The following is a 20757-nucleotide window of genomic DNA, read 5'->3' on the forward strand; positions in this document are numbered from 1 at the left end:
GTGAGTTTGTTCTGCTAGCTTGTACATTTAATATGGGTACTCTGTGGAAACCAGCTGGTTCCTTTCACAGGCAGAAAAGATATACACACCCTCCGGCCTTTGTGTATAGACTGTTCTGATAGTCAAGCACAGTTCACTATCCTGCCCTCCATGACAGTTATTTTCACTTAGTCCACCAGGGCATAAATCATCCCATTACTCTAGTCACATTCCCGAGCAATGGGTGAACCTCTTTGCTCCTTACACATATTTTGTCAAATTCTACTGGCTGGTTTGACAATTCTTGTACTTTGCTTTCATTGTACTATTTGTTTTTTAAAAACTGGGATTAGATTTGCCAGTGAAATGTTGGCTAGAGCAAAAGTAAAATTGGGAGTTCTTCCACAGGCAAAACATTTAAGAAATTTGAGAGAAGTAAAAAAAAGTGTTGATAAATCCAATGTAATTCTGGGGGAGTGGGCATTACAGTGATCTCTTTCAGTACTGCTTATTTTTCAGGGTTATTTCTAAGCAACTACATCTGGGACAATAAGAACTAAGGTAGCATTATGCCAATACCACAAAGCATCAATTTAGATGTAATAGGAAACCATGGTATTTGCAACTGATGCAGGTTGATGACATAACTAATTACTAATTTTTGGCATACACAGCATACCAAGGCCATAGCTAGACGGGGCGGTATTCCGGGGCGATCCCCGGGATCATCCCTGTGCATCCACATGATACACCAGGGATCCCAGGAACAGGGAGGGATAATCCCTCCCTTTCCCCAGGATCTCGCCCTACCCTTCGAGCCCACTTTTTCCACAGTCTCAGGCTGATCCTGAGACCGCGGAACGTGTGCGGGCATTACGGTTTGTCCCGACTCCTCACGGTTAGTCGTGAGGAGCTCAGACCCGCGCATGGGGTGCAGAGCTCCTGAGGAGCTCTGTGCCCATCGAGGGTGGTGAGCAGGAAAATTGTTAGAAATAAAAAAAAACCTTACCTTTTGCGCATGAGTGCTTGTCTCCTTTAAGGAAAAACAAAATGGCGGGTGCAACGTCCTCTCCCTCCGAGGTCATTGCACGCCACGTGTAAACAGAGGAGGAGATCTCACAATAAAAATATTGTGAGATCCTCACCCCTCCGTCACGCTAGACCTGGTAGGTCTAGTTGAGGCCCAAACCTTGGGCTGAGCCTAATGAAGCAGAAATCCCTACTCTGTGGGCCTACCCAAAGACCACAATGGACAGGTAGTTTAGGGTTTCATGGGCAAGCTTCCCAGAAGAGATTGAAAGCATCCACTTCCATTTATAACTAATCACAATTTGTTCTTATGCCTAAATTGGGACAAACTGTGGTTAGCCTTAATTATTTGTTGCTGAAATGAGCCAACTTCAAACCATGGTTAATGATGTTGCCTTGTTTCCATAAACTATAGTTAACGCAAATTACTGTCCAGACATAACAAACCATGGTTAGTTGAAAATGAAAGGGGATGCTTCCAAACCCTTCCTTGCAGCCGCATCAAAAGAGAAGCCTGGGCCCAAGGCTCATGCCGATAACACTGAATCAAGGATAAGGGAACATTCTTCTTGTAAAGGTCTTGCTCCACATTCCAGTAGTGGGGAAGACCAGACCCCAAAGTGGGTGGAGTTATGGATGTGACTCTTACTCTCCCTCTTTTTTGGTATGCAATGAAAACAAAGAAAACACTTGAATCCAGGCATTATCCTTCCCCAACTTGTGCAAGGTCTCCTCAAAGCGGCATTTGGCCCAGAGGCCAGAGGCTCCCCACCCCTGCACTAAACTATGATTTAGCATTACCATGTAAACTGGCAATTGTGTATGCAGAATTATCACAGATATAGGCAGCAGCAATTCCCATAATTGTGGTGGCCAGAAAAGAAAAATGTTTCCACAATTAAAACCAGTCAATTCCACATGTTACGTTGGCCCCATTCAGAAGACATCTTAAACCATGGCTTTAACCATGGTGGTTAACCCAGAAAGTCAGACTGTGTTCAGAAGACACCTTAAACCATGGCTTTAACCATGAATAAGGCTTTTTGCTTTATTCACCATGTATCCAAATATGGCCAGGACTGCTCCCAGGTCAAGCAAAACATCTTGTGTGAACTAGCCCTTAGCAACCTACACACAGCTAGCCACATACCTCATACCACATACAAATAAATGGCCTGGCCTGCTAGATCTGGGTATACATACTTAGTGTTTATATTGTATTCATCTCTTTCTAAATCTCAATATGAAGGAGAAAATTCACCTGAAAAATGTACTGCAAAGCATCTCATAATCAAAGCAGAGTACCTTCTAACAGCTTCGACTGGTGGCCCAATAAAGCCCCTGTCTTCAGTAGCCTATGATCTGGTAACCTCCAAGTTAGATTACTGCAATATGCTCTATGTGCAGATCCCTTGAACAATATTCAGGAGTTGCAGCTTGTGCAAAATGTGGAAGCCAGATTAATAACTGGAACCTGAGGGTCTGAGCATATAACATCAATTCTGGCCCACTTGCATTGGCTGCCTCTATGTTACCAAGATCAACTGAAGGTGTTGGTTTTGTCACACAAAGCCTTACATCGCTTTGAGCTGCAATACCTGATGGAGCATCTCTCCTGACATGAATCTACCAGGACTATCAACACATGGGTATCTTTTTCTGATGGTAGCCCCAGAAAGTGGGAACAAGAGGGCCTTCTCAGTGGTAGCCCCCCCCCCATTATGGAACAATCTTTCCATTGAGGCCTGCCTGGCACCAACACTGTCCTCTTTTCGGCAGCAGATTAAGACTCTTCTACTCCCAGGCATTTGAAGGCATACGATGAGGCATTTATGACAGTTGTTTTTATCAGGTTCAGTATCTTACTGTAACGGCTTTAGCTTTTAAATTTTGTATGTTAAAGGCTTTATACTATGTTTTTATTATTTTGTATTTGTGGTTTGTAATTTTTGTGAACCACCCAGAGAGCTTTAGCTATTGGGTAGTACAAAAATGAAATAAAGAAATAAAAATTGAAATTGAAATAAATGAAACATAATATGAAGTGATAATATAAGGGGTGAATGCAACATCTTCTTTAGAAGTGTTTGGTTTTTACTGAGTCAACTGCAAATACCCAAATATAATTGATCAATTGATTATTAATTACTTAACAGAAACACACTCTTTCTCTACTCATGAACATGTGAAATACACACTACACCAGGAGGAATGTTGTCTTTGGGTACATTCTTGCAAATCCGTAGAACATTTCCTTGGTTTTAGCAAAAGGATAAATAAAAAATAAAGGCAGCCTTTGAACTCATTGCTAGAACAGCCTGTCAGCCTCTGGAGCAATAACAAAAACAGAATGGAACATATGGTTGCATTTTATGCAGTATTCACCAAAGACAAATCTCTGCAGGACCTGGAGCATAAATGTGGAATTGCTTAGCATGTTCTGCTTTCTATTCTATTTATGCAACTAGACGTTTAGGGAGTAGCTTTACGTTTGCTGGGCACTTCAGGCTGAGGTTGATGAGATGGATTTGCAGTAGCTCTGCACTCTTGAAAAACAGTTGTGGGGATTTTGTTTTGTTTTTTGCTCTTCTTCGATTTAAGTGCTACCAATGTGCATTCAAAAAGCCAATATTATGCACTGACATTTGAAAATTGTGTCTTTCAGATCTACTGAGAAATAGCTGGTTAATACAATGCACACATTCTGTGTTGTACAGGGACAATAGCTCAATGATAGAACACATTCTTTGCTTGCAGAAGGTCCCAGGTTCAATCTCTGGCATCTGTCCACTTAATACGAACATCTTCCCAGGAAAGCCAGAGCTAAGGAAATAAAACTTTAAACCCTTTCACTTGTAATAACCAGTGTCGTTTTGTTGGGGTAAGGCCAGAAACAGTCTCACCCCCACATTTATTATATTATCTCCTCTCTTGTTTTTTTTGTTTGGGATCATTTCTTTCTACTCTTGTGGTTACAGTTTATCTGGAGAATTTTCAGAAGGACTGAAAACAGAAAGGATCTTTTGAAAGGAAGAGTTGCACCAGGAATATCAGGGAAATCCTGTCCTGTGTGTGTGGTAATTTTTGCTAGACGTCTAGCAAGAGCACTTTGAAGGGAAGGAAGCTGGAGGGGGCTCAGGATATCTCATATCATAGAAACATAGAATAGTAGAGTTAAAAGGGGCCTATAAGCCCATCGAGTGCTGAATGCAGGAATTCAACTTAAAGCATTCCTGACAGATGGCTGTCCAGCTGCATCTTGAAGGCCTCTAGTGTGGGAGAGTCCACGACCAACATAGGTCATTAGTTCCATTGTCATACTGATCTAACAGTCAAGAAGTTTTTCCTGATGTCCAGCTGGAATCTGGCTTCCTGTAAGTTGAGCCCATTATTCCATGTCCTGAACTCTGTGATGATCGAGAAGAGATCCTGGCCCTCCTCTGAGTGACAACCTTTCAAGTATTTGAAAAGTGCTATCATGTCTCCCCTCAATCTTCTCTTCTCCAGGCTAAACATGCCCAGTTCTTTCAGTCTCCCCTCATAGGGCTTTGTTTCCGGACCCTTGATGATCCTCCTTGCTCTCCTCTGAACCCCCTCCTCGTCTGTATCCTTCTTGAAGTGCGATGCCCAGAACTGGACACAATACTCAAGATGAGGCCTAACCAGTGCCAAATAGAGAGGAACCAGTACCTCACGCAATTTGGAAGCTATATTTCTATTAAAGCAGCCCAAAATGGCATTTGCTTTTTTTGCAGTCACATCACCCCCTTTCTGATTTCAGAGAGGCAGGGGTGCTGTCTCCAACCTCAGAGGGGTTTTCTGAGCAATCTCATGGTCCCTGGAATGCATTCTATTAAATCTGTTAAAAATAAGAGCAAAGAATACAAGCTAATATATACCAGAATAAAACAGAAATATTCACAACTATTGGACTGGAAATATAGCACTTACCTGGAACAAAGCTTCCCTGGACCACCTCTTTATAAGCCCACCAGCCTTCATGGATTTTTGGTGAATTCTGCTGAGCTAGAGAAAGGGAAAAAAAGCAAAACCAACAATAAAAAGAGGGCAACACCATTTCCTACACTTTAACAGCCCCACTGCTTGCAATTGTCCATATTGCCTTCACAATGTCCCAAAAATACAAAAAGAATCACCACTATCTTGTACAGAGTTCACAAGAGCTAACGAAAACCATGTTTCAATTCTCAGATTTGATTGCAATCCTTGTTTATGTCAATGAGGCTTACATACAAACAAAACTTCAGAATTAGCCTAAAAAGACCCCTTGCACACTTTCCTTGTATTTATAAACTCTTATAGCCAAAGCAGATATCATTTTAAATGGCTTATTTTCATTAGAATAGGCACAGTGGGCACAATTATGAATCAGGAACGTAGAATGGGGTTAGAGGACTTTAATCTTTTCCCCCTTTCTAGGAGACCCCACCCCCATGCCAGCAATTTCTATTGAAAAATAGTGATCTGTTTGCTTTATGGATCACCATTTTGCAGGTGTAGGGGTGTGATCCAGATCAATCCTATAGTGGAGGGGAAAGAATACAGCCTACTACCTCACATGCTATGGTCCTAATCCAGATTACTCTAGAGCAAAAACTGAAAAAAGTAAATGTAAAACCTGCTTTGGCCTTCAATTTACTGTTCAAAGCATTTGACAAAACACAACAAACACTGAACGCATCATGTACTGACAAAAGCAATCTGTCCAACAAAGAGATGTTTTCTATGTGTACCTATAGACAGGTGGGGATGCTACCTCAAATTCTGTCCTTTAACCAATGTTGATGAGTGTTATATAGTTCAAAATAACATTTCAGATGTTTATTTAGAAGAACATACACTTCTGAATCAACATCGAGTGCTAACAATAATTAGAGAGACACTACGGTCAACATCTGAGGGCTTCCTCCAAGTGCCACCTCCAAAGGAGGCTCAGAAGGTGTCAATGAGGGAGGGGACCTTCCCTGCGGTTCTCCCCCAAAGGCCTGCCTGGCACCAACACTGTCATCTTTTCAGTGCCAGATTAAAACTGTCCTCTACTCCAAGGTGTTTAATGGTATATGATGCTGCATTTCATGCCAGCTATTTAACAGTCTAGTATTTTATTGAAATGTTTTTTAGCTGTTTAAGTTGTTTTTAAATTTTGTTTATTTAGTTCACGCTGTATTTTTATCTTGTGAGCTGCTGTGAACTGCCCAGAGAGCTTCGGTTATTGTGCAGTATAGAAATAAAATAAATAAATAAATAAATAAATAAATAAATAAAACAACTCTTCTTCTTCCTCTTCTAACAAGTATACTGACTATACTTTTTAAAAGCACCACTTTTATGTATCCAGGAATTTTGTGTTTCATAAATCAATATTGTTGAGCTTTGCAAAACTGACTGTCTGGTATTAAGAAGAATCGTAGCTACTTATGTTCTAAAGCAAGAGTGTGACTGGAAAAAAACCAGTCAGGAAAAATCTGAGATTATAACCAGTTCTTTCAAGTCCAAGAGCATGAGTGTCTCCGCTGTAAAACCATCAATCCCCTTTAACTTGAAGGCCAAATGAAACAGAATCAAGATGTAAATATTGGGGGCTATTGGATGGGATGCAATAATTGAGATTGTTGTTTATTTGTTCAGTCGCTTCTGACTCTTCGTGACTTCATGGACCAGCCTACGCCAGAGCTTTCTGTCGGCTGTCGCCACCCCTAGCTCCCCCAAGGTCAAGTCCATCGCCTCCAGAATATCATCCATCCATCTTGCCCTTGGTCGGCCCCTCTTCCTTTTGCCTTCCACTTTCCCTAGCATCAGCATCTTCTCCAGGGTGTCCTGTCTTCTCATTTTGTGACCAAAGTACTTCAGTTTTGCCTTTAATATCATTCCCTCAAATGAGCAGTCTGGCTTTATTTCCTGGAGTATGGACTGGTTTGATAAGCCCAGAGCTGTGTGCAAACGGCCTTTTGAAATTCTCCATTCTATTTGGAGGCAGAGAAATTATGGGAACCATTTCACAGAATTTCTCTAACAGTTTCTCAGTGGTTGAGCACACCATTAGCAGTGGTAGTAGCACAGCTTCCTTCACCCACCCAGCCACCCCCACTGCCATTGCAATTCACAGCAATACCAAATGCATTAGCAGCCTAGCAATTATTTATTTAATTCAATTAAAACCAGAGTATACAAAAGTCAAAATTAAAACTATAAAATTTTTGCATCCTCCACAATGCCCAGGACCAATGCCATTCCTGGACACTGTGTGTGTTTGTGTGTGTGTGTGTGTGTGTGTGTGTATTGTATGGGGGTGGGGGTGGGGAAGGGTATGATTGCCACTACAAAACATAGAGAACATTGAGAGAAAATTCTAAAAAAATGCCTCTTTTTTTTTAAAGGAAGAGAGGCAAAAAGAAAATTCTCAGAAAAGTTAACAGAAAAACATCTGAGAAAGTTTGGTTCATCTCTAGGAAAATTAGACTTCCTAAAGAGAAAGTGTTACAATAGCAACATCAGCAGAAAAAGGCCAATCAACCAAAGTCACCTTAGTTACTTTATTGAAGTTGCTTTAGTCCTATTCAGGCGTTATGCCTAAATAAGGTTAGGTAGTCAAGCAGGAATATGAGGGATGGGAATGTGCACGCCAGCTGCATCCCTCACTGTCTGATCTCCTTGGGTTGAATAAAGTAGGTCAGCAGCTGGCATGAATATGAGTAGCAGCCTTGATGTAGCCAGGAACCCTACCTGATCACACATCGAATTCTACTGATGTTCAAGTGAAGGTAAGTTGAAACTTGCAGCAGATCTCCCCATTCAAGACTGAGGGAGCAGAACTGGCATGTGCAAGGATGTCGGGGCTGGAGCTGCCAGGCATGTGTTCGTCCCTCATGCTCATGTTAGTCTACTCTATTCATGCCTGAATAGGGTTATTCTTAGGATGAAACCCTACTTACAGTAGCATCACAAGTGTAGGACTTTTACCATAATAACCTATGGGCAGTTTTGTACAATCCCCTTAAAGCCTTAGGGAAATCCTTCAGCTATCTAGCAATTATTTGCTGGAACGGAAGGAGGACAAAAGCACTAAAAGAGCCAATCCTGAATTACAGAGGTTGGAAGGAAAGTGAAGTAAGCAACTATGCCATCAAGCAGGCAAATCGGGGTGCCAATTCCGATGGACATATTCTTCTCTGAGTCTTGAAATCTCTACATTTGACACCAGTCCTGGGAAAACAACACTTGAGAAAACTGGGCATGAAGAACATAGCTGGCATGAATTTTCACTCTCTCGTGCAATGAAACGCACTCTGGTGTCACGAAGCAGAGTTTGATAGTCTCCTTGGAACGAAAGCAGAAGCTGCATTTTGCACATGGTGTGGGGCTTGAGGGAGCCAGGGGGTGCCAAAGAGCCCCCCCCCATTCGTCCAGTCATACCAAGGCAAAAGACCATGAGGTCTGGTAAGATGAGCAAGGAAGCTGGGTATTTGTTTAAAACCTTAATCCACATCAAAGCTGGATTAGTAACAGGCATCCCCAAAAACATAGATCTGTGAAATCAAAATGAGACAGCCATGTGAATTGCTCCTTGCTGAGCATCCTGTCTGCTGTAGGCACAGCACAGTGGCCCTATGCTATTTAATCTCATACCCATCTGACAGGATGGCATGATGCCTGCCTCCATCCAAAGCAAGTCTGACCTTACAATTGGGCTACTGATTCCAGCTACCAAGAGGGGCTTTAAAAATAGACACTGCCCATATATTATTCTTGTAAATAAAGGTAAGGCAAACCTTTTTTGGAACATATTCTTCCAGACAAATAGTAGACAGGAAATTATTGTCTATTCACCCTGTAGCATTTCACTTGGGGATGGATTGAACTGTCCATTGTGGTCTCACTTGTTTATGGAAATCAAGCTCATTCTATCCGGTTTCTGCACGAGTTTGCAATTTGTTTTTTAAAAAAATCCATGTAAAAATTTGTACACGTTTTTGATATTGTTCTCATTAATCTACATATTTAAGTGTGCATTTTTAAACGTACATATATTTATACACGTGCATCCACTTGACTAAAGCATGTCTGTGCACATTTTGGAAATTTACACATTTTTCTTTGCACATTTGCAAAATGTGCACATGTTAAACACTATGTTTTTATTATGTGGAATGCATCTCAAGCTCAGAAATGTACAGATTTATGACTTCAATTTGTGTTCAGGTCTCGGAGGTGCAAATTGGGTAAATCTGAAAAATAAAAACTTGATAGAGCAAGTTTTAAATCAAAACTTGATTTCTCACTCATCTCTAATTTTGGCGGCCCACTGAATATGACAAAGTCACATAGCTGAAGCTATTCAGGTACGTCTTCCTCCCATCCCAGTAACCCCAACCAGGATTGCTGCCCCAGATCCAGCTGATCTTCAGGTGAAGAAGTCCATGCAGATGGATTCAATTTTAGCAGTGAAGGAGGCAATTTTTTTATCAGTGTGAAGAGTGGGGAATTGAGGGCTTAGGTCTTAGCAGAGTAACAAAGGTAGAAAAGCACAAAATCAACCAAGCTTTCTTTAATGGAGGGTAAAACTGCACGCTATTTTAAATGTGTAGGTTATAACTTTTTATTTTATTTTTGTGTAAGCCCCAATCCTGATTGGGACCACTGTACACAGATTGGGTATTTAACCCTTCCCACCCAGCCACATTTTCTTTAAATTCCCCCAACCCAACACAGGAACATAAGAAAAATAATACCTCTGTTGACATTGAAAATGATGGGGTGGCCAGGTCTTGAATGGGCAATTTAAGATCTATTAGCTATAGAAAAGATCTGCTCCTGGTGGAAATTAATACTGCTAGAAACTGGTTTGTTGATACAGATCAATGCAGCTAACTGAGCTGTTGGACTCTCCTTGGGGGTGTGGCTATGGGGACTGTCCAGCTGAGCAACTGCACTCCAAAATGTACACTACACCACTGTTCAAATGTGCTTCAAAAACAAATCAAAGAGAAATGAGGTAACTTGTATTCTTTTTCTTAAAAACAAAACAAAACTAGTGCATTCCATTTACAAACCTTTGAAGGAAACAGCCCTTCAAAGCAAGAAGTCCTTCCTCTGACTTTACTTGGTTTTAGATCAGCCTTAATTCATGAAGTTCAGTAAAATAATTACTTCTGCTTAAGAGGCTTCTTGAACTCTATGCATTTTCTACCACCACAGAGTTATTTATTTGCGATGTAAGGCTTTCCCCCACCCTTTGTGCTTTGGCTGTCAGTGGAAGATTGAGTAGGTTATTGATCAAAGGGACCATCAGTCAAGCAGCTTCCCTTTATGCATGCAGAACAGCAAACAAATGTGAAACAGCTTTTCAGTGATGGATTTTGCAGTGTTACTATTTGACTTTCTTAAAAGGAAGGTAGAATTCCCTGTTCATTTCAATGTAGCTTCTGAGTGGCACCAACATATGAGAACTTTGGTTTTAGTGAGCAAAAGAAATAGCTGAGGCAATCTGCCCCATTATAACACCTGATAATATCAGATTGTTGTATCCTGTCCTTCATGGTGATACTGCATACCAAGGCGGTGGAGATAGGAGCCAGCAAAGGGCCTGGGCATTTCTTCAAATAGAGGTCTGAAGGTGATCCAAGGATCAGAGTTCCCAAAGGGAAACTAGGGCAGGGGTATGCAACTTGTGGCCCAACAAGATGTTGTGGTCTATATCTCCTATCAGTCCTGGCCAGCCCAGCCAATGGAGATGGAGTGTGGGAAAACATTTGGAGGGCCACAAGTTCCCCACCTTGGAACTAGGGAATGGTAGGCAAAGGTCTGGGAGCTGAAGAACAGATGTTGTTCCAGGAACCATCTGCCCAGAACCAAGGGTTTTTAAGCTTGAGCTGGGGGAGCAGAGAGAGAGGGATGGCAGTTGCATGCTGTCATGGTTGCAGAAGTGCAGGAGGAAAGCGTTCCCCTTCCACCACTGCGCTGTCGCTACAGCGACAATGTTCCCTCCATCCCTAGGAGAGACGGAGGGAATGTTGCTGCTGCAGAGGAAGAGCAGAAGGGGAACATTTCCACCCCCATCCCCAAACGGATTCCCCTGACATCCCTAAGATGAAGCACAAGGGAAAAGAACAGACCCTGGATCAGAGATCTTTGCCAAAGATCTAGGCCTCTAAGTTCAAATGCAATACTAATTCAATTATTCGGCATCTTAATTCAGAAAACAACTTAATGAGCATGACCTCTTACTCATTTCTCTTCCTGTAGAACATTTAAATGTGAATGATGATATATCAATGGTTATGCAGTGCATCCATCATGTAGACCTGTTAGGCATGTAAAAAGAAGCCACAGATTCTCTATTCCAGCAATTAACAACACATAATGCCCACCCTGCGCAGGGAGGAATCGAGTTATTGGGTAGTTAGGCATGCAGAGTTTTGGAAACTATCTTGTTGACTCAACCTTGGTTGTAGGGAAGTTGGGGAAACTTGCAATGTATTCAAATAAGTTTGGATTTCTATGAATCCAATCTGTGGATTCTGCAGTGAACATTGTTTTTCAAGTTGCACAGATTGTGTGGATTTATGGACCAGATTTTTTACATTTGAGGGGAGGGGAATTTGTGCAAACTTGCATAGCATTAAGGTGCATTTGCACAAGTGGAATGAAATTCTCATCCATCCTTAAAAAGAACCAGATTCCACCACTGAGCAGATGATGAAATGAAAGACTCCTGACAATCCACAGAATGCAGATGGGACAGATTTAACAAAATCCATACACCTCTACTTGATTGCCTATTATTCATTCCGTTATTTATTTCGACTGAGGCTTTATAAAGGACACCTAGAAGAAGAGACCCTCATATAAGTATTTGCAGGAGCATAGTCTTATACCAGCCTTCCCCAGCCTGGTGCCCTCCAGATATGTTGGATTGCAAATCCTAGCTTTTCCAGGTATTGTAGTCCGAACACATCTGGAGGGCACCAGGCTGGTGAAGGCAATCTTATATACTTTAAAAGTCTCACTACAAACAGAATGCTCTCAGAGGTATCTTCGCTTCTACAACAAGGCCTTGCCCTCAATCATAACTTGACCCAGATACTTGAAGAATAATTTTCTTCCAAATCATTGCCTGAACGCAAAGGGTGTTTCTACATTAAGGGAAATCCTGTTGTTTACCCGATACTTCCTGGTTCTTTGGCACGATTGATAGGAGTTCGATTACACAGGAGAAGAGGGGCGACAAAGTGGAAGACATGGTTGTGCCTCATTCACTCCCCTGCATGTGTGCAAGGAAGAGGGGGGGAGAGTCTTGTTTTCATCTGTTTCTTCACAGCCCCCAGGAAAGCCAGGATTTACTTCTGAGTAAGACTGTGCTGTAAGTTTACAACCCTTGTCTCACTTACTTCGGAGTAAGCCCCATGAACACAATGGGACTTACTTCTGAGTAGACACATGGGGAACCCTTTGTTACAGAAAGGCATTTTACCCTCTTCTTCCTCCATTTAAAATCCTTTCTAGGCAGCTTCAGAGCGCAATGCCAGCTTTACATGCTGCTGATTTCGCACCATTAAGGGTTTATTCCAGCTTTTCTCTGATCTATTTTACAATGGAATAAGAGGGGAGCCACAGGAAACATCCTATTTGTTTACAGTGTCATTTAATTGACCTGGAAACTTCCGTTTAGTGGCCAGAAATAAACAGGGGACATGCAGGAGGAGAATGTCATCAAAATGACCCACGAAGTTCCATGAGTGGCTAATCACAAGCATGCTTTAAAACACTCATTTGAAGAAGCTCTGTGTCACTCTAGCCTTCTCTTTGCCCCATGGTTTACCAAGCAGGAATCTGCAGAAAGCCACCACTTACACCTCCAGCTAGAGTCCACTACAGTCTCCTTCCCACATACTTTCCCCATGGGTCTGCTTGTAGATCACATCCATATGGACTGCAGCTGTGACTACTTGCATGAATAGTGTCCTGCTTTAACTATTATCGGCTTAAGATGAATAACGCTTGAAGCTTCTGCCCACTGCATCAGATATGGGACTCTTAAATGGTACAGATATGGGCATCCTCACACTCATGCAACCAGGATCATGATATGCTGTGAGGAAGATAGCTCCTGCAGATTTGTCTGTTATGCTTCCAACCTTCCGCTGCCATCAACAGGCTGCAGCTAGCCCTGCTCCAGGGAATTCAGCTTAGCCTTTTGTGCAACACCCCAAACAAGACTACTGAATGCTGTACACTTATAATTCCAAGATTCCAGTAGAAAAAAAAGATTCCCTAGGCAAAGAAAGGTAATGATTTTCTGATGTAGAATTTACATCTTGTCTTGGTAAACAAACACAAAGCCAGTCTTTATCTTTTTAATAAAAACACAATGCATTATTTAGAATAAAGCAGAATCAGATACAAGGAAAGAAGCCAGGAATAGAGAAAGATAAGAAAGATCACCCTTCAGTAAGCATGATTCATCTGGTTATTTCCAATGAGATTCTAAAGTGGTGCCATACATCAAAACCATATAATTAGTTTCAGTCCTTTAAAATGTCTTCAAACAAAAATGTACTATTTTGTTAGGTGATACATTTCAGATTTTCCTCACAGTTAAAAAGGGGACAGCCAGAGGAAGATCCCAGCAACTAAGGCCTGGTTTTCACTGAGGTGGTAAAGTTGTGACTGAGGGGTAGCACTTTAGCAGGCGAGCTCCCCATTCTGCTGCCCTCCAGTTGTTTGAGATTACAAGTCCCAGCATTCCTTACCATGGGACATACTGATTTGCAATGATGGGAACTGTAGTCCAACACCTTGGAGGGCACCAGGTTGGGGAAGGCTTGCTTTATTGGAAAAACAGTGTGACAAGGCAGAAAACCACGTTGTAAGCCCAGAAGCACTTTGAAAGGTTTCAAAATTGTACTTAAAAACTTACACCAACCCAAACTAATTAAATGAACTGTTTGAAGCTTTCAACTTTATAGCAGTATGGACCAAACTCTTAGAAAAAGGAAAGGAGCACTGTGTGTGTATAGGGGCAGGGGGAGTAAAAGGAATTTATAGCTACCTATTCTAAAGAGAGGTCTGAAGACCAGGTGATCATGGATCTAGACGAAGGCTGAAAGAGATCTCTGCTGAGTTCTACACCTTGCTTCACCAGTGAGCAAAAAAGCAAACTGGCCTTGGGAAAAGATAGCCCAAAATACTCTCAAAGCCAAAGGAAAACATGTTAAAAAAGAGAAAAAATAACTCTTCTCTCAAAAGGGAGGCAAGGACCATGCTGAGTCTGTTTCTCAGAAAGCCAGGCCTGATTATGAACTAAAGTTTTAATCCTATTCAATTCCATAGCTTCCTTGTGGTAGGGTCTGAAACCAGGCTGCTTAGTGGTCAAACCAAAACCCAAGAATCATAAGTAATAACTAAAATAATTCATATGAAGCATGAGCAAATGTGTAGTACTTATTTAAATATTTTTGCCCTACTTTTTGCAGTGTATAAAGAGGCTTACAAAAAGTTGCTAATTGTAGGATTATTGTGCTGGAAAACAGGAATTCTCAGTAACACCTCTCACTCTCCTCCTGGCCAAAGGCAACTTACTTGGGAGTAAGACATTACACTCAATGGAACCTACTTCTGAGAAGACACTGATGATACCACTAAGGAAGCCTGTGCTAGAGGAGGAAGGTGGCCATTTTATTTTCAACATTTTAATCTAGCTGAGGCAGGAGGGACGGGTAGAGTGATGCTACGGAGCGTGTGTTGCGCTATGCCTGAAGAAGGCCTCTGTATTCACTCTAATATGATGAATAAATATTAATTAAAAATCAACCAAAGGCAATTTAAAAAAAAGAAAAGCTATTCCACCAACTAGAACGAAGGAAGGAAGAAGACACCACCACTGGATTAATGAGTAAGGGGGCTCATTCCTCCAAATTTCATGGATTAAAAAATCGCCAACCAGCTGTAACTGACTCCTAGTTCCTTCTTGCCCCACCCCCTGAAACAAGTACAATTACCTCCCAATGCCACAAAAGTTGCTATCCCCATTTGCTGCTGCTGCTGCTGTTGTTGTTGTTGTTGTTGTTGTTATTATTATTTACATTTATATACCGCCTCATAGCCGAAGCTCTCTGGGCAGTTTACAAAGATTAAAAACACAGAACATTTAAAAACTAATATACAAAATTTAAAACCATAAAAAGCATAAAAACAGACTACATACCAAATATCCAGGGGTCAGTTTAAAAAACCCCTCAACATATGCATGGGAAAAGAGAAAACCCTTGCCCTGGGGGAGAAAAACATCACTCTTATCACCTTTCTCCACATTATGCATACTTTTGAAAACATCTATTATCCCTGTACTCAACCTAATTTCTAAGCTAACAACTCCAAAACATTGTAAACTTTCTTGATATGAGAGATTTCAGTTTTGTTTGTTTTCAATTTCTCAGTAATATCTAGAACTTCATCTCTTGTTGGCACTGTTTGCCTCAGTTCCTCTAACTCCCTTTCTACATCTACTGCAGTGAAGGCAGATGTAAAGACTTCTTTCAGCTTCTCTACAGCCTCAACTTCCTTTAATTCCTTTGTTATCCCTTCTTGCCCCACTCTCGGGGGCTAGGTGGTGGTTCAGCATCCCCTTCGGCCTCAGAAACTGAGCTCTCTGCCTCTAAAGGAGGCAGTTCTGAAGGCATCCAAAGCCCTCTGGGATAACTTATTTTCTTGGGATGTCTGGCTCTGAAGGTTCAAGCTCCCCCTCTGATAAGGAATCTCCCAGGGGAATCATGACAGCTTTATTCTGAAAAAATTTGACCCTCTTGACTTTCATTTTCAACTACCTTTTTACCAATTCCTTCATTTTGAGGTTTCCTCTTTTGAAATAATTGGACTCATTTGGCAGTTTTTAATTTCCATATAAACTAAATTTGATGGCCCTGTGATCACTGTTTTTAATTGGTTGAACAACACTTCCATCTTACACTAAGTTATGGGAACCACTCAGAATAGTCCAGGATCACCTCCCCTCTAGCCAGTTTCTTGGCTAACTATTGTAGAGCATAATAGTTTAGGTTAGCTAGAAATATTTTCACTCTCAAAACCAGAACACACATTTATCCAGCTTTTGTGGATGAGGGTAATTGAAGTCACCCCCATTACTACAACACTTTTTCTTTTGGATGACTCCCTGATTTCTTTCTCCATCTCAAGATCACCCTGAGCATTTTGGTCAGGGGAAATGATAGTATGTCCTCAGTACTAAATTGTTTTTTTTGGGGGGGGGGACACTGGTATGGTCACCCATAGCAATTCTGTGGAGGGGTCTGCCCATTTTGAGGTTTCTAATATAATTGATACTATGCCCTCTTTAAGAGACATAGTGACACTGCCCTCAGTAAGCCCATCACATTCTTTGTACCAAGAGATGGTCATATCCCATGTGTTCCCTCCATTCCACCAGGGTTCTATTATGCCCACTACATCTATGTTCTCCAAACGCACTCGAACTTCCCATCTTGGTTCAGACCATTTTAGAGTTAGCACAGAAACCCCTATACACAATGTCCCTCCCCAAATGTCTCTGGCGTGTGCATTTCCCCCTATGACCTTTTGACAGGCTATCATGTTCTAATGTATGCTTGTGATCTATTTCTACTTTGCCCCCCTTTGGGCAATCAAATACATTTTCACCTTCATGTTTTAGGGATGACTGATCCTAAATGGGAAGCTTCCATTCCCAGGTAAACTGGTAGCTCCCGTTCCAATTTACCCACTGCTCAATGATTTTATATTTTAATATATATATATATATATTATTTAAAGTGGTACAGAAAAATGTAAGTCCAAACAATCCCCTAACACAATATCAAACCAACAATTATATGAATATGTATAATATACAAAGAAAAGTAAAAAGAAAAAAAAGGTTGATTGATATAATTACAAGAGGAAGGAAGCTTAACCAAAGTAGAAAGAAACATTAAAAGGAAACAAAAGGAAAATTAAAATTAAAAGGAGAATATATGTGCTGTAATCCTTCATTTGTTGTCACAACGTCCATATACTCAAAGCTGAAGCAGGCATACATTGTTGTACATCCGGTTGTGATGCATATTGAATGAATCTCCCCCATATGGCATCAAACGATGTTGATTCTGATTTTTCTTGAATTTGAAGAAAGTCATGTTATTTTTTTCTGATATTGCCACAAACCATATATTTCGATACCACTGCTCTATAATATCACTATAGTCTGGGAATACGGCATGGAAGCTCGAGGCTATACAAAACAAATTTAGGAGCCCCTTGTCCACCACTCTTCATCTACTCTTGCAAATGTAAGTTAGTAAAGTTTCTCTGATTTAGAAGTGACACATTCAATCATACATTGGCTTAAACAGCAGTATACGTGCATAGGCGGACTGCCATCCCTCTGTTATTGCAATCAATATAAGTAACTCTGCCTTTCTCAGAAACTCCTGGGCCTCAAAGATTAATACTCTAATCTTCCCATGTGGCCTTTTACAAGTTGAATTGAAATCCAACAACCTATTGCAGCAAGGGCATTAATTAAACCTAAACTCAATGATACGACTTTACAGCAAGACATGAGAGCAATTCTTTCTCCTTGTTATGCCCCATGGGCATTTTAAAGAAACACGTAAATTAGAAAGTTACTCATGTGATCTGTTCTGTGCCTTGCTTAGAACAGACCCAAAGCAATCCCTTAGAAGGTATTAGAATAACACCATTAATATTGACTAGGGCCCGATCTACACCAAGCAGGATATAACACTTTAAAAACGTTATGAAAACAGTATATGTAATGTGCCCAGGGCCTGAACAGTTGTCATAACCATTATAAACCATTATAAGCAGTAGTGTAGATCCTGCTTAGGAGTTGTACCATTTGCTGGTGCAGATCAGGAATATCGGACCCTGCATTTGTGCTTCTGTCCTCTACATGTTACAAAATCAGGTCCAAGCTGCTGAAGCTTGTTTTAGAAAGTTATCAGTCTGAAATTATCATTGATTACCTGTTCTTTTGATAAGGGATGACGATACTACAGTTACAGAGACTGCAGCTACTTTTGTGTTAGCTCCTGTAAAAAGATCAAAGTTCACCAACGGTTCGCTAAAAATAAATGGGATATAAGGAATGGTCAACTGAGCCTGATTTTGTGGTTTTATTAGTTTGCACACATTGGATGATATTCCTGATATTTTCTTTTATACTAATTTTATGTTATTTTATATTCTATTCTAAGATGTACTATGGTTTCTCTAAAATACGGGTGGCCGTTGCCAGGAAATCCGGCCCTTTGTGGTCTCCCCAGATTTCTGCAGCACCCCGACTCAACTCGCTTTTGCAAGCTGAGCAAAGATTTTGTTCCTGAAATCGTGAAACTTTTTCATTTTTCTTTTTAGGTAAAAAACAATTTGGACAAATTATGCAAATTACAGGCTCAATTTACAGATATTATTTTTTTTCAATGGGAGGGAAAATGTCCCAGCTCAAGGGCTGACATAATCCCCTCCCCCCATATTCCAGAGGCACATTAGGGGAACGAAGGGGCTTTGGATCCAAAGCTTCACCTGATCCACCACTGATAGCCCCTGGAACATCCCCTTTCCACCCATACCACCTGTAGAACATTGCTAGGAGGGCAGCCACCATAGCAAGACATCTACAGTGGACCTCCTCTCTGCGGCAAGTGTTCCCTCTCTACCTGCATAGGGGAAGATCTGAAATATCCTAAGGCTTCTGGGATGCCCCTCCAGGGACAATATGATTATACCCTGATTTCCTTAAATTAAGGTGTAATCTTATGCTTCCTGGCCTCCCATGCCAAAGAATATATGGCTGGGGTCTGCAATGGAGTGTCTGTGGGCAACAATGGGGCTCTCTTGGTGCCTAAATGGCTCCTGCTGCCCCTCCTGGTTTTTATTTACACATTTCTGCCTTGTTCTTTGATTAAGGGTTAGGGTTAGGGTAATATCCAAATACGGCAGCCTGGATTTTTCTCAGGAAATTGTGCCACCTTCAACTTCTTATAACAATCTTAATTTCTATTTAATTTTCGAGGGTACAATTACACAATGCATGCAAAAGTATTTCAGAAAAGCCAACCATCTGTTTCCTTCTTATAAAGCATCTTTGAAGGGGATGACTTTGACAGAGGTTGCTTAACTCTTACCATAATTAGCAAATAATTTGCAGAAAATCCAAGTTAGGCTGCGTGGATTTGGGGATCCGGAATATGGCAACCCTAATTCCATTCATCCCATTTTTCATTGCCCCCTCCCCCCACCAAGCAGACACACTGCATTCTGTGACCACTGAGCAAGCTCACTCCAGACTAGGGTTGGGAGTGGAGTTCAATGGGGTTTTCTAGGCTCGCCCCCCCCCCCAATGACTTTGTTTCCGTTCTCACTGCATTACCTGACTTGATCTGCAGCAAGTTAGCCACTGCAGTGGCTTTTCCCAGACTTTGGCATATATTTTGAAGGTTCTGCAATTTCTGAGCAACTTACACTCTTCTGGCCATTATTTGCACAAATTTGGCTATTATTTGCACAAATTGCTCAAAAATGTATGCTAGTTGCAGAACCTTCCCCCCCCACACACACAAAATACACAAAAGTTCCTGCAGTTCAACTTGCATACATAAAGTGAGTTCTACATGCCACAAAACTCTGTTGACCCAAAAAAGAAACCACTTTCCCCAGTGACAGAATTCCCTAGTCCATAGCAGGCTGTTGCTTGGGTGGAGGGTAGTTCTGTCATATTTTTTCCTCCTAATCATCTCTTCACCTTCCCCAAAGCATACAGATACTTCCCTCTGGTTTCTCAGTAGCCCCATTTCAGATAGAATACATGGATAAGGGAAAGCAATTTAGATGTGACCCTGACTTTCCTAAATGCTGGTTCTGTTTTAATTGTTATTTTCCCTTTTGTGGGGAAGGGGAGAAGACTTAATCATTCAAAGTTATACCAAGGTAAAATAAATAATAATATTTCTACAATCTAAGATGTTAACTTTTGTGCCTCTGATTTTTAAAGGGTGTTTTTTTAAAAAACAACAACAAATGCTTTAAATATGTTTTAAATATAAATGTATGTGGACAGATGGGGCACTCACATTTTTACTTGTTACCTTTTGTACACATTTGCAAGGCTCACTCCCTGCACCCTCTCCCCCTTTCCATCTCATGTGAATTTAACAAGCCCCCACCTAGTCTTAAAAGTTTGCCCACAATCTAGTGCACAGTTGCACAATGTCAAAATCCATGAAAATAAATGGAGACTGGATTACATAGATACCAACCAAAACACGTTAAGATCCTTATAAAATAATGTATCATCTTAATGGAAGCTTGCTAAATATCCTGTTTCAGAAATACCCTAATTTTGGAACATAAACCAAGCAATGAGTTGAATTCAGACGCAAATAGAAAAGTAGGCCATAAAAAAAAGTGACAAAGCTGATGGAGCTATTTTCTCCTTCCAGCTGTAGAGTTTCTTAATGTCAGTCAGTTTCTTACTGCAAGGCTTCACAGACATACCTTTAATGGAGCAGAAAAGATAGCTTGCTGGTAAAATCTCTTTTCTCTAGGCCAGACTGCAATACCCACAATTGTACTGAGTCGCAGATTAAACCATGAACAGTTCTCCTGAAACCACTGAGATTCTTTGCAAAGTAAGGCCATCCATCCAACAACATTTAACTCTCCCTTGACTGCATC

General features: G+C 41.0%; 1 protein-coding gene across 2 annotated transcripts in view; it reads right to left on the reverse strand.

Moving 5' to 3' along the window:
- The window catches only part of CA10 (carbonic anhydrase 10), a 321453-nt gene that overhangs the window by 254439 nt on the left and 46257 nt on the right, over positions 1-20757 (reverse strand). For both annotated transcript variants that reach the window (XM_063123160.1, XM_063123159.1), the window contains exon 3: positions 4960-5034. In XM_063123160.1, the coding sequence (XP_062979230.1) occupies positions 4960-5034 (75 nt within the window). The remainder of the gene's footprint in view (positions 1-4959; positions 5035-20757) is intronic.

Source organism: Elgaria multicarinata, chromosome 3 (genome assembly GCF_023053635.1).
Source record: "Elgaria multicarinata webbii isolate HBS135686 ecotype San Diego chromosome 3, rElgMul1.1.pri, whole genome shotgun sequence".
Classification (NCBI taxonomy): Eukaryota; Metazoa; Chordata; class Lepidosauria; order Squamata; family Anguidae; genus Elgaria; species Elgaria multicarinata.